The 14,658-nt window shown below is 35.7% G+C and overlaps 1 protein-coding gene across 3 annotated transcripts in view; it reads left to right on the forward strand.

Moving 5' to 3' along the window:
* The window catches only part of SEC62 (SEC62 preprotein translocation factor), a 30,999-nt gene that overhangs the window by 11,618 nt on the left and 4,723 nt on the right, over positions 1-14,658 (forward strand). For 2 of the 3 annotated variants that reach the window (XM_087965337.1, XM_026666158.2), the window contains exons 2-7: positions 1,467-1,575; positions 4,114-4,219; positions 5,452-5,662; positions 7,175-7,267; positions 10,961-11,021; positions 13,432-13,551. In XM_087965337.1, coding sequence (XP_087821463.1) covers positions 1,467-1,575; positions 4,114-4,219; positions 5,452-5,662; positions 7,175-7,267; positions 10,961-11,021; positions 13,432-13,551 — 700 coding nt within the window. Of the gene's footprint in view, positions 1-1,466; positions 1,576-4,113; positions 4,220-5,451; positions 5,672-7,174; positions 7,268-10,960; positions 11,022-13,431; positions 13,552-14,658 lie in introns of all 3 variants that reach the window. The other variant, XM_087965338.1, reaches the window with a different exon arrangement.

Below are 14,658 nucleotides of genomic sequence, written 5' to 3' on the forward strand. Positions count from 1 at the left end.
AGTAACTGATGAAGCAAAAAAAAGGGTGTTTTTGAGATAGTTCAGTATTGTTCAGCTGTATTCTTATTTTTATATAAAACAAATTTAATAGCTTTATAGTAACAATATTTAGTCCAGGGGTTTCATCAGATTCCCCTGTAGACTGTTCAGATCATTAGATATTTATAGTAGAATTGGAAATTTCTTGTGGAATAAAGCTTCTCAGTAAATTATTTATCAATCTCCCAAATCCTCCATAACACTTGCTGAGGTAACCTCTCTTGCATAGTTTGCTTTGTATTAAAGAAATAATGGGGAGAGGAAATTCTTTAATTTTTAATTCAATGACTGTTTATGTGTTCAAACCACATTTTGAAAAAATACTAATTTGACCTGTTAAATATGGTGCATGGGATTTGTGTCCTTATATAATAGTATTATATGATATTATAAGGACTGCTATCAATTTACAAAGTGAGAAAAGTAACTATCACCAATAAGCTTGTTTCACATGATTTGTTTTTAAAGATAGATGTTGTTTAACAGGATTTCTGTGCGTCTGTATCATTGCCATACAATTAAGCAAGGTTTGTTTACATGCTTTTACCATTTGGTTACTTGCTGTTTTCCTGCCTTTTTACTGGGAAATTGGGATAATGGGAGGAAATTAATGCTACTATTTTAAAATCTGGTGTTTTAGTCTTAACTGTTACAGTAAAAGTGTTCAGCTTCCAATTTGTTTTTGTTTTTTACTAAAATGCATTTATTTCTTTGATATTCATAGATTGCACTGATGAGAGTGCCATAAATTAAAATATAAGTAAAACAATCCTATAAGAGTTATCTTTGTAGGAGAGATGGGCAGCATATAAATTTAATAAATAAATAAGTAACTTATAAAACATACAGTAAAAAAAGAGGGGGGAAATGCAGTCAGATAATCATAGCTAAATTTAAACCTTGGCATGTAAAACACACAAAATAGCTGGTAACACACACTTGAAGCACTTGAAAATCTTATCTAAAGACCAAACAATGGCAATTGAGTTCAGGTAGACATATTATTCCACAGTGCGAATTTCACTACCGTATTAAGTGAAATTATTATTTCCATTATTATAATAATGGAAAAAAGCCTGGTTCTACAATTTCATTTTTAATCCCCTTAGGGAAGAAACAAAGAACTACGGATTTCCCAGAACAGGAAAGAGGTTTAAGAGCATATCTTAAGTATAGATTGAATCAGTGAATACATCAGAAAATGCATTTAGGCTTCAGAGGCAATTGAAAGCCTAAAGTAATTACGGGTGGCAGTTCATTGACAAGCTCAAAGCCTCTGCTTTCTCAATCAGTCTTGGTCAGTATTTATAAACAATTATATTTCATAGATACATGAAGTCTGTGAAAATTAGGAAGAAGTCTCATAACATCTGAAATCAAATGGAGATGTCCTACTAAAACATATTTCCTTTATTTATTTTTTATAGGAAGTGGGAGAACCATTCAAAGAAGAAAAGGCTGTTGCTAAATACCTGCGCTTCAACTGTCCAACCAAGTCTACCAACATGGTGGGACACAGAGTTGATTATTTCATTGGTAAGTTGATTATTGTATGTATCTAAATAATGAAGCTATGTCATTGTCAGAAGTTGTATGATTTAAGGGTAATTGAGTATTAGAAGCAGCTGTATGAGGGAATAACCCACAGTAAACACAGTGAAACTTGTTAAAAATATGCAGGATGTTTCAAACTCTCTTGGCATTATGATTTCAAAATAATGTGTGGACTGTGTGTGGACTGTGCATGAAAGAATAGTAATTTGATAGGCATTTTCTTCCATTTTATTTCCCAAAATCACTTGGCATAATTCTAATGTAAAACTTTTCATCTGTGTATACTGTGTATACTTTTCTCTGATTCTTTCCTAATATTTGCATTGCTTGTGAAAAATTTGTTCAATAAAAATTATATATATTTTTTAAAAAGCTTGACCAATAGCCTTCTAATCCAACGTTCTTCAGCAGACAGTGACTAACTTGTTACCCTTAAGAGGCTAAATATCACTGTTTTGTGCTGAAAGAAGTGGCTTTGTGGGAGATGGAACAAAGGCCAGGGTTATCAGCAGCTAGGAAGACTGGAAAATGGTACCTTAAAGCAGGGGTATCAAACTTGACTTCATTGAGGGCTGCATCAGGGTTATGTTTGACCTTGGGGGGGCTGGGTGGTCGTGACCAGGGTGGACATGGCCAGCTTGACGTCACTCATCGAGGCTCTGTTTCCAGCTACGATGGCCTCTAACGAAGGGCCCTCCCAAGTTCCGTTTTCACTGGCAGAGGGCTGCAGGAGGCCGTTGTGGCTGGAAACGGAGCCCAGGAGGCATGCATGTGCCCCCCCCAAGCTCCATTTTTGCTTGCAATGGCGCCATGGGCCGGTCCTTCACTGTTTCCAGGGCGGGCCTGCGGGCCAGACCTAAGCACCCTGCGGGCCGGATCCTGTCCACGGGCCTTGAGTTTGACACCCCTGCCTTAAAGGAAGTGCTACCCATGGAATTGTCAGGGACTGTTGGGATGGGAGAAGACTATCAGGGTCAGCCAGACTAAGGGGATTTGATGCAATGAGACACTGTGACAAAAATGAAGGGGGAGAAAAGAATAGCTATATAAGACCAGAGGCAGAAAGTAGTATGCTGTGCTGAGACATTGGCAGAAGCTAAAGACAAGGGGGAAACACAAGTCATTTGGGAAATTGAAGGTAAATGCGCTGCTGTGTGTGCCATACTGTGAACTGCTGAGGGCAGAGTGGGAAACACACTCTAGTTCATAAAGCCAGAAGCAACAGTTTAAACCAGATTACAGGTAGTCCTCGACTTACAGCACTTCATTTAGTGACTGTACAACGTTATGATGCTGAAAAAAGTAACTTATGACTGTTTTTCACACTTCTGTCCTGGATCACATGATCAACTTTTTGCAACCTTCTGACAAGCAAAGTTGACGGAGAATCCAGATTCACTTAACCACCATGTTACTAATTTAACAACTACAAAGATTCGCTTCACAACAGTATCAAGAAAAGTCGTAAAATGGGGCAAAATTCACTCCATAAATGTTTCCCTTAACAACATAAATGTTGGGCTCTATTGTGGTTGTAAGTTGAAGACCTCCTGTAGTTGATTTACCAAAACAAAGGAGAGATGTAAAATGGCCCTTCTGCCCAAAAGAGAGTTGCTTTATACTCATTACAATCATTGATGGGAAAAAAGACAGAAGAATTTAAAATTTGATTTTGCTATTAATAGGGCTTGCATTTGAGCATTACCTGGACCTGGAATTCTTTTGTAACAGATTTATTACTTTTTGTTATGTCTGTCCATCCATCTATCTGCATATATTTAATATATATATTTCTGTTTCTAAATGTCCTCTGGATCTACTTTCACTTCTTTTTTACTTTGAGAAGGTAGATAGCACCCTTGCTCTTGTTTTTCATACCCAGAATTTTTTTTAATCCAAAATCTGAGCCACCAAACAATTCTTGAGTTTGGTTCTGGTAAATCATGATGATTCAGAACTTTTAGACAGCCAGTCATATAATTTGATGCCAATACTATAGGCAATAACACCAAATTTCCGTTTTGCCATAGCAAAAGCTTGATAATGGAACTGCATTAAATTGTTTGGACTTTGAACATAACAGCATTTCTGTTTTTGTGTAATTCTTAAAAGGTGTTAAATATTTTAATCAATGGCTTGTCAAAAACAGTTTTGACAAATACAAAAAAAAATCTGTTCCATTTAATACCCCCCTTGTTTTGTTTTGTTTTAATTTCTTTTATTCCCCCTTTTAATTTACATGGATGATTCTTTTCTGATATTGTGTGGTGGGGGAAAAACCCTTGACACATGCCAGCCCTGATTTTACATATTTTTGATATCTCTAATTTTTAGTTCAAGACAAAATGTGGCAAATAGTTATTTTTCCATAGTGTCACTAGCCCAATATAGCAGTTTCTAAGCCAAAGCCCCTCAGTGCTAGCCCAACTCATGCACTGAGATCAAATTAACACGAAAGGTCAACCACATTTTTATGCTCAGTGCTCTTTTGAAAGTTTTGTATCTTTCTCTCTCAATTAGCTTCCAAAGCTGTGGACTGCCTTTTGGATTCTAAGTGGGCAAAAGCCAAGAAAGGAGAAGAAGCTCTCTTTACAACTCGAGAGTCAGTAGTGGATTATTGTAACAGGTAAGGATCCTGGTATTCGAAAGTTATTTGCAAATGTTGTGAATATTGCTAAATATGTCTTTATAAATATAACTATAGTGAGAGCTAGTTAGTGTAGTGGTTAAGACATAAGGCCAGAAATCAGGAAATTAAGCGTTCTAGTCCCACTTTAGACACAAAGTCAGCTAGGTGCCGTTGGGCTGGTCATTCCCTCAGCTTTAGAAAGATGGCAATGGCAAACCCCTTACCTTGCGAAGAAAACTGCTGGGCAATGTTCAAGCAGTTGCTGAGAATTGGACACAATTGACTGAAAGAAAATACATATAGATGACAGTACACAAAAGATCCTTAAGCAAAGTATAGCAAAGTGTGCTGATTTGTGCCGGATTGAGATGAGATGGGTAACTTCCATCTCTTTCTCTTTTGCCTGCAGCTCCCAGCCTTCCTTCTCAGTTTCCCCTTGACCCTCCAGGACAGCTTTGGAGACTACTCCAAAGAGAAAAGTTGGGTTTATAAAATTTTGCTCCTTCAACAGCACCTTTGGGCAGGGATGTTTTAATTTAATCCAGAGTGTGTTAAAAACAGACTAATTGAAATCTGTTTTTCATTATATTATGCTCAGCTAAGCTCGGAAAATGGTTATGCTTGTAAAAATAACACACTTGATACTCTTAAGTTGGTAACTGCATCCGAAAGGCAGAGTTTTCAGAGGTTATATGAGTTGAAGAAAAGGTATTCAGTAATCTGTTACTTAAATGTTTATGTTTTGTAGAAGTAAAAGGAACTGTTCATAAAAACAATGTTGAAGAAACTGTTTTTTAATCATCATTTTTAATGAGGAATTTATTGCTCTTGAGTTAGGTTATCAGAGTAGGACCATTGTAAAATGAGTCTTATTTTTTAATATTGATGACCCTATACATGTAATTAATAATTTACATACACATTCATTGTAAAAAAGTAACCAGTTGGAAATGTGAATGTTGGTAGATACATTTTTAGATCTTTTCTTAATCACATTTCCAAGATGATTTATAAAATAGTGCGAAATGGAGCCAAACTCAAATTCTCTTCCAAAGACTGTCTTTGAAATTTTTTTAAAGAATATGTGCGGTTTGCTAGATTCTAGAGAAACCATTAAGAGAAATAGTAATTAAATTCAGCAGTTTGCTTGGTCAGAGTTGTATTTCAAAAGCTATGATACCACTGTACATTATCTGTCAAATAAAAGGGAAATTTAATTATCTTTAAAGACTCCTAAAGAAACAGTTTTTTCACCGAGCTCTAAAAGTGATGAAAATGAAACCTGACAAGGACATAAAGAAAGAAAAGGAAAAAGAGAAAGGAAAGACTGAGAGCGGAAAGGAGGATGAGAAGAAGAGCAAAAAAGATAATGGAAAAGAAGAAAAGGCTAAAAAAGAAAAGGAAAAAAAGAAGGATGGTGAAAAAGAAGAAGGCAAGAAGGTGAGCACAGTTCTCCACGTTTAGCTGAACTCAAGCTGTACTGTAAAACTTTTATTTAGTTAAGATGGAATCTTAATTTTAAAACTCATAAAAAAATAAACCAGGACTCAACATGCATCTGTGCACTTAGATTTCCTAACCTGTTTTTTGTTTGCCAAGTTACAACTAAATCCACAGAACTTGCGCGTGCCTGCCATTCCTTTTCAAGTTCATGTGGTGATATCTTTTTTGAAAGCACTATTTAGAGCTCGAAATATTTGCAACATCAGGGCAAATGTGATCCTGAAAACAAATGATTGACTTATAGAGATATTTTATGGATTTTTCTGACCGCTCACTAGACAATCTCTGATTATACCTGGGATATGACCTATTTTAGGATCATTTAGACAGGCCATTCTGGGGTGGTATATTTTGTGATGGTGCATTTCATACCTACTTGTTAACCAGTATAACTGAAAAATTGGTATAGTGTAATGAAAAGTCACCTGCCCTACCTGTATATTAATAGCAGAATCTTGTATTAGCTGAAATTTCCTAAATTTAATTAAAAGATAATTATGCAGACGTTTTAATATTGATGCAACCTGTTTGTTACAGTACTTATAAGACACTCGAATCACTGATAACATATCTTTAAAAAATACCAATAAATCCAAACATCTGATTGACCAAGTTTCTCCATCTCTGCTTTAAATGATCCTTATCAGTATTTAGCTAGTGTTAGATCAAGTGCTAGTTACCCTTTCTTTCTTTTTTTTAGGTGATTGATGATATATAGTATTGAGAGACTTTATAGTAGATTTAGGCAAAATGAGTTTTAAGCAGCCATTTTGAGTGTTCTCAGTTTGAAACAAAATTACAGCATGACCTTGGAACAAAACTGGGCAGTTTTGAATAATAATGTTTCAATCATTCCAGTCTTAGAAAACATCCATTTTGATTATGCTTTGAAAGCCTTGTTTTCAGATCAGAACAAAACATTTGAGCTGTTTCAAATTTTGCTCCAGTGAGTATAGTCAGTTTGTTTCAAAAGAATGCAGTTTGATTCTTGGTTTAATAAAGATAGTCAATTAATTAGAATTCACCATACTGTGTAACTTTGTGTCTAAGGAAAAAAAGAGACTCAGTGGGCAGAACAATCAGTGGGTATCTGAATGCTTAGTAAATATTTAATTTTTATTTTTAAGATCTTAAAGCTCTTGATCTTTAAGATAAGATTAAGATTGCATACTAAATGTCTAATATTTATTTTTAACTAAGATTAAGTTCCTTGATCTGTATAGAGGAAATGAAGTGGAAAATTATGAATTTAAAGGAATCTAATTTTAAAGATATCCTAGCAGAAAGATTGAATCCAATTTTCCTCCCAAAGTTAGGTATTTCAGATAAATAATTAGCAGTAGAAAAATAAAAGAGGGCTTTTTATATCTCTAAAATAATTTGAATATTAGAAATAAATATACTTATGAACTCTATTTCATTCTTCATGTTCCCGTTATATACTATTAGGATGAGACCCCTGGGACACCTAAGAAGAAAGAGACAAAGAGAAAATTTAAACTTGAGCCTCATGAAGATCAAGTCTTTCTGGATGGAAATGAGGTATGGTATCTCTTCTGAAACTATAATGTTTATTGGTGGTACTTAATTAATTTTAGCTGATCTCAAAAAAAAAACAACCAATGCAGTGTTGGAAGAATTTGCATGAGAAAACTTCAGGAATTTCCAAGTTTGTAATCTAGATGAAAAGTGTCACCCTAAGACCATGATGGTGAACCTATGGCATGCGTGCCAGAAGTGGCACGCAGAGGGGTATCTGTGGGCACACGAGCCATTGCCCCAGCTCAGTTTGCGCATGTGGGTGCGCCTCCTGCCAGCCAGCTGATTTTTGGGTTTCTGCCATGTACACGTGGAGGCGGGGCACATGTGGGAGACACGTGCGCATGCACAAGGGAGCAGGGGGAGTGCAGGGGGTCCCGCACGGGGTAGGATTCTATCAGTTCGCACCTATTCGCTAGAACCAGTTGTTAACATTCTAAACAGTTTGGAGAACCGGTTGTTAGAAGAAATTACTGGCCTAATCCTGTAAGGAAGGCTGGAAGGAAACATTCTGGCGTCCCTTATAGAAACTGCCTCTCCATTAACACTTATTACATTCTTGGCAGTACTAGACTTCCTGTCTCAGGAACGTCTCTGGAGGTTTTTTCCCCTTTTTTGCTGGTACTTTGCTTGTGTGGAGTGACCATTCAAAGTTACAATGGCACTGAAAAAAGTGACATGACCATTTTTCACACTTACGACTGTTGCAGCATCCCCACAGTCATGAGAGGCCAGGGGAGGAGATGCATGCCTTGATGTGAGTGATATTGAGTTGGCCACACCCAGCCAATAACATGACCACCAAGCCATGTCCACCCAGTCACATGACCACCAAGCCACACCTACCACCTAAGCCATGCCCACAGAACTGGTTGTTAAAAAATTTGAATCCCACCCCTGGTCCTGCACACATGTGCAGGAGGGTGGGGTTCATGGGGGGGGGTCCTGTACACATGCGCAGGGGGTCATGGATGCATTGCATTATGGGTGCAGTCACACGTGCACGCGCATGCACACACTTTCGGCACTCGACAACAATCAGCCATCACTGCCCTAAGAGATAGGGACAAACCATGAGGACAGACCATTGTTGTTTATAAAACATCAGTTCATCTCTATTGCCATTAGAGGTCAAGCTTCCATCAATTGAGACTTAATATTTACTGGTATTCAAACTCTATATAAAATATGGCAAATTCTCTAGTATAATTGGATTCTTCTTGTGCCAGTATCAGATTAATAAGTAACAGGTGAAACTGGAAGGCATGGTTCTTTGTGAACAAATATATTCTTTATTCAGGCCAAGAGACTTACATTAGCCTATGAATGTTAACACAGCTAGACAGTAAACAATACTGTCTAAAAATATAATAGATAATAATATAAAAGCAGTAGGCAATTATTTGCTATAGCTATTGAGCTAGATTACCAATGTTGCTGTTAATCCCTTATCTGTTGCAAGACAGTACATATCTAGCTGTAGTTCAGTGGATATAATTCAAAAGTTGTATTTTCAGGAATAACTTTTGTCAGTTTCTTAAAATTATATCTACCATAAGTTTACCATATCCATTAGGCAAGTTTTAAAGCCAAATGTTTACATTTTCATGATAACAACAAAATTGAATATGCACAGTAATAGCCTGCCAAGTTTCCCAGAATGTCTGTAGGCATCTCATTTTAAAAAAACCCTTTCTTAAAATTATTATTTTTTGTAAATATTTATTAATAATCCTAATCCTGTACCATATGCATAACTGAAATAATCATGCAAGTCTTCTCAACCTGCTTATTTGTTATTTGTTTCTTAAATACATTTGCTGCCCATCTCACTCTGGGTGGCTTACAACAATAAAAAGGGGGGAAATGCAAATATAACAATAGCAAAGGAATAAAACAATAAAAATAAATAATGAATACAATATGAATACAATATTTATCAAATTAAAAAGAATTAAATTATGACTGATTTTTCAACCTTTGTACATATCCCTGTGTTTTAACACATAACCCTCGGGATATGTACTTAATCATACATGTAAAGTAATAGATATAGATTGTTTTATGTGGTACTATATTTATTTTATTGAGTCTTTATAATGTGCATATTTTATTACATACTAATTGTGTAATTGCCAAGAGCCTCTCTTAGTTCCAATGGTATAAGTCAAATAAATAAAGCATGTGCTATGTAAAGAATTGCATATACTTCTAGGAGTAACACTAACTGCAGGAAATGGGTGTATATGAAGGATCCATTACAATAATATTTCTATTTGGCAGAATTTGGTACTGTAGTCATTGATAATACAATATTTGGTGGATAATAGTGTGTTAAAACAATATTCTGACATTCCCAATTCTCATGTAATCCTCCTAAATATACTTTTATATTTGTAAAATAAAGTTTTACAGTTAGGAAGTTGTTACAATTCAGCTTTTGCTAAATTTCTCGTTCCTTAAACAATTTTCTTTCAAGCCTGAATTACGTTCATTAAGCAAACAGTATTTAAGGCAGTGCAGTGTTTCAGTGCATGCTGAAAGCATGCATAGCAACTGCCCCAGAATTGCAGAGGAGAGCTATGGAATTCCTTTTACATGTTTTGCAGCATACTGGATCTATCATAGTGATAGGTTATCAGGTTTTCTTCATTTAGGGTACACTCATTGTCACAAGTATTTTTCTCTGTCTTTTGCTCAATGCAGTTTTTGTAATGTTACAATAAATGTGAGGAATTCCTGTCTAGTTTTAACTGTCTAGTTTTAACTAAAAGCTGTTGCCAGCTTCAGAGCTTGGTTTTCCCATAAATTTGAGGAAATTGGCCCAGAGGAAGAAGCCTTTCGATTTGACTTCTTAGAACAGGTATTCAGATATTTAAAGTCTCTGAATCTTCTATTGTTATTAATATGAATTTACATTCTTCATGAATACATCTGATACCACTCTAATATATGCTTTTTCTGATTTAATTTATTTTTCTGCTCAGTTAGGAATTCTTTCAGTAGTGTGAAAGGAGAAAAGTTCCTTTTTTGATATGGCAACCCTAATTTTACTGATTTTTATCTCTCCCCTTCTTAATTGGTTGTTTCCCCTTCATTGCCTTTATAAAGTGCTCCGATATAAAACTGGAACCTCGTGATTATGTTTTGCTCATGGCCAAGCAGAACAGTGCACATTATCGATGTATGTAAGGGCATATGAGCCTGGCTTCTTAAATTTATGGATCACTTCTTGTAAATTTACCTTTAGTTTATGTTTTCAATGAGTTATCAGTTATATCATTAATAATGTATCTTTCCTGAAAAATTGGGATCGGTAGAAATCTTCTTATATATGAAGCTGAAGGAAGAGGTTTGCTTGTTTCCGTAACTTAGATTTGGTTAATTTGAATTTTATCCTGTTGAACAGAATCTCCATCAGCTTGCTACAACCTAGTTAGATTTATATAATCCAAATAATTCATATATGTTGGGTGACACTGAAATGATACTTTCCTATGGAAAACAGTGCACTTGATTAGATTGAAATTTGGTCTTGTCCAGAACAACTTTTCTTGTGTCTTTCTGTAACCATGCTAGAAATTATCAAAATGAATGCTAGAAAATTATATATAATATCCAGTTAGCTTTCTCATAAGCTATACTCTTTACCTTTCTGAACCTGGTTTAATTTTTGCATCATCATTTTCCATTCAGGTATACGTATGGATCTATGACCCTGTTCATTTTAAAACATTTGCAATGGGCCTCATACTTGGTGAGTCAGAACGAACATTAATGAGTTAAATATTCAAACTTATAAACAAGCCGTCTGTTTCTTAACACATCTGTGTCTTTCCCAAGGGCCATTTTTTAAAGTGTTTACTTGATTCATCAAAACTATGTTGTACCACCTGCTTCAGAATCCCAGACCTAGTAAAGAACGAGAGGAAAAAAATCCTACACAAGTTGGTAGTAAACTTTTTTAAGTCTCAATTAAATATTAGAATATGAAATATTGTTTTGAATCTGTTGGACTATTTCAATATAGTAGAGCTAGCAATTGTATGCCCCAGTATTGTGATTTTTAGTTTGTTCCAAATGACATTTTCAAAAGAGAGTTCTAGTGTGATGACAAGTAAACTAGAACTATATAAATACAGCAAGGGTTTCTTCTTACCAAATTCTTCAGAAGTGAGGAATTCTGTTAAGTAGCCTAGCTGCTTAGTTACATAAATAATAGTTAACATATGCATGTTACACCACTATTTTAGGAAAAATTTATCACAGCCCCTTTGCCAAACCACTTTTCCACTTCTCAGAATTGCTTCATGTTAAAGACACAAGTGAGAATTGTTCCATTTCAAGTCTTACACCTTTAGTCTATAATTACAAGGTTGATATTGAAATGGAATATGGACAATAGAAACCTTATCTCTCTAGCAATTTTCAAAGATGTCCCCTAATCTTAGAAAGGTGAGGTGATTGCATGGATGCCAACCACAATATACTTATGAAATATGTTTCTGATGCTTCTAAAGAATGTTAATGTTATTAATATGAATGGAATCATGCATAGGCAAGGATGGAGCTAGATCATTTCCCCCCCAAATTCCAATCTATTCCAGTTTATTAGGAATGGGATGCGGTAAAACTAATAGACTATTTATATAATGTGCAAAAGTATTTTCCCCATTCAGATTTTCTGAATTTTTGTGTGTCTTTGCCACAGAATGTTTTCAGAGTTTCCTGGGGTTATAATGAGTGTATACTTGAAAAAAAATACCAAAATGTGGTGCTTGTTTCATTTATGGCATGAAGAAATTTACCCAAAATGCAAACAGTGTCTGTGGCAAAATAAGTTCAATTAAAGAGATAACTAAGGCCTGTTGAGTGAGTACCTCTTTAAACAATCAGAATCAGACCCGCTCTATTTAAAGGTTAGATACTTAAGCTGCCCTCATTGCAATGAAGTTTTCATAGATTCTAAAGGCCTATAACTAGAAATATTGGGCCAGTCACAAAATGAGCAGTGCATGCAAGCAAATCCTCAGCATTACCGAGTTAAAGCAATTCACCAGTGAAGAACAGGCCAGAATTCCTCCACCATAAGTTGAGAAACTGATCACCAATTACTGAAAGTGTTTGGTTGCAATTATTGCAACTAAAGATGGCACAACCAGTTATTGAATCTAAAGAGACAGTTACATTTGCACACTTGCACATCAGTTGATTTTACATAGGAAATAAATGAAGGAAAGTTGATACTTTTTTCAGTCAGACTGTGTGCGTGTGTCCCCGAGAGCATTCTTTCACAAAGATCTCTTGGCCCAATCCCATTGAAATGAAAAAAAAAAACCACTTCATTGACCCTTTCAAAACCATTGTACAGTCCTAAGATTTCATTTCCTATACAAATAAAAGCAAGTAACACAGTGGATGTACCAGGTTAAAAACAATCATAATAACATGTTCCTGAATATTGTTGATAGATATAACCAATTAGACTGAAAGCTAAACATCCCAAACCAAATTTAAATTGCTCAATAATTTTCATACACACACACACACACGTATGGTATTCAGCTTTGTTTGGGTATTTTCCCATGCCATTATAGTTACGCTTTTAAAGTTGCAGCGATGTTTCGGCAGAATCTCATCTGCCATCATCAGGCTTCTGTATTGGGATTGTCTGTGTGTCAGGTTTTCACAGCCATTTCTGTGTTAAATTTGGTGCTAGCCTACTGCTGTGCCAGAATGGTTTTTGTTTTTTTCATACTGATTGGTTGGAAGACTCCCAACCAATCAAGATAAAGAAAAAACCATTCTAACACAGCAGTAGGCTAGCCCCAAATTTAAAACAGAAACGGCTGTGAAAGTCTGACTCACAGACGAACACTGTACAGAAGCCTGATGATGGCAGATGAGATTCTGCCGAAACGTTGCTACAACTTTAAAAGCACAACTATAATGACGTGGGAAAATACCCGAACAAAGCTGAATACCATACGTGTGTGTGTGTGTGTGTGTGTGTGTAGATAGATAGATAGATAGATAGTTGTGCTTTAAAAGCACAACTATAATGATGTGGGAAAATACCCGAACAAAGCTGAATAACATACATGTAAGTACCCACGAAAACTTCAGAAAACAAATATATATATACATGTCTATCTATCTTTTAACAGTGACTGCTGTTATAGCTGCAACTCTGTTCCCACTTTGGCCTGCGGAGATGCGTGTGGGAGTTTATTATTTAAGCGTAGGTGCCGGCTGTTTTGTGGCAAGCATTCTTCTCCTGGCAGTTGGTAAGTTGTTGGTTTGTTTCTCTGTTTCTCTTTCCATGGCCCATCTTAACAACTTTTTGGCCTATTGAAAGTGCCCAGTGTGTATATTTCTTAGGCGGCCACTGTATGTCAGCATTGAGCTGGCCACAGATGAGCTTCTTGTGAGCTATAAGAAGTAATTCGGATATGCCAGTTGCCTTTTCTGTCTCAGGGGATAAACTAAATGCATCAGTCTCGAGAGAGAAGTCTTGCCTACTTGATTGCTTTTGCCACCATGAGTTGTTTTAGGAGCCGTGCGTGGTATTTTTCTATTTGCTTTGCTGCTGTCCTAGGAATTTTTTGTTTTTACCTTTTCCTCTCGTTATTAATTAGCTGTGCTAAGGTCAGATAAAAAGTGTCTGGTCTGGCATGGCTGACAGACTAGATTGTGCCTTGCAAATCCATTTATAGTATTCTCTACTCTATGTCCATAATTCTGAAGTATCTCTTTATTTCAACCACATCTGGGGATGAATTACTTGCTTTGTTTCAATACTTGTATTTATTTGAGCTCAAAACAAATCTCTGTGGATCAATTTAAATGGAATCTATACTTGGCATTGAAATAAAACTAGATGTACAAAACTCAAAAGCATGAAACTAAGGGGGGAAAGCAGCAGGGGAGACAATTTCATTTGTTTTTGGGTTTTTTTAATCTGTTTATTGATCAAGTCACTGCAGCATGCAGATTGAGAAAAGCAGACCTTAATTGTAGCAAAAAAGTCAAAAGTCTGTAAACATGGTACTTCTCTGAGATCACAGATCATTCTAATTACTTATGCATTAATAATTACCGACAAAATTAATCATTTTGATTTATAACCCTTAACAAATTGTTGTGAACTGTACCTTTCTGTGCTTTTTAACAGTAATTTTAATAAATGTTCAGAATGTCCTTTGAAAGTATGTAGAATATGGTTTGTGGCTGTAACTTCCTCCCTCTAAAAGATTGCCACATCTAGTTCAATTTTGCAAGTGTTGATTGCAAAAATGACATTATTAACAGTATACAGAAAATAAAGTGTCAGTAGGCTTACTTACTTATACTTCAAGCCATATTCTGCTTAGTTAGGAATTATGAAAAGCCAG

This window comes from Notechis scutatus, chromosome 4 (genome assembly GCF_049901735.1).
Source record: "Notechis scutatus isolate UNSWTSFEM ecotype Mainland chromosome 4, rNotScu1.2, whole genome shotgun sequence".
Classification (NCBI taxonomy): Eukaryota; Metazoa; Chordata; class Lepidosauria; order Squamata; family Elapidae; genus Notechis; species Notechis scutatus.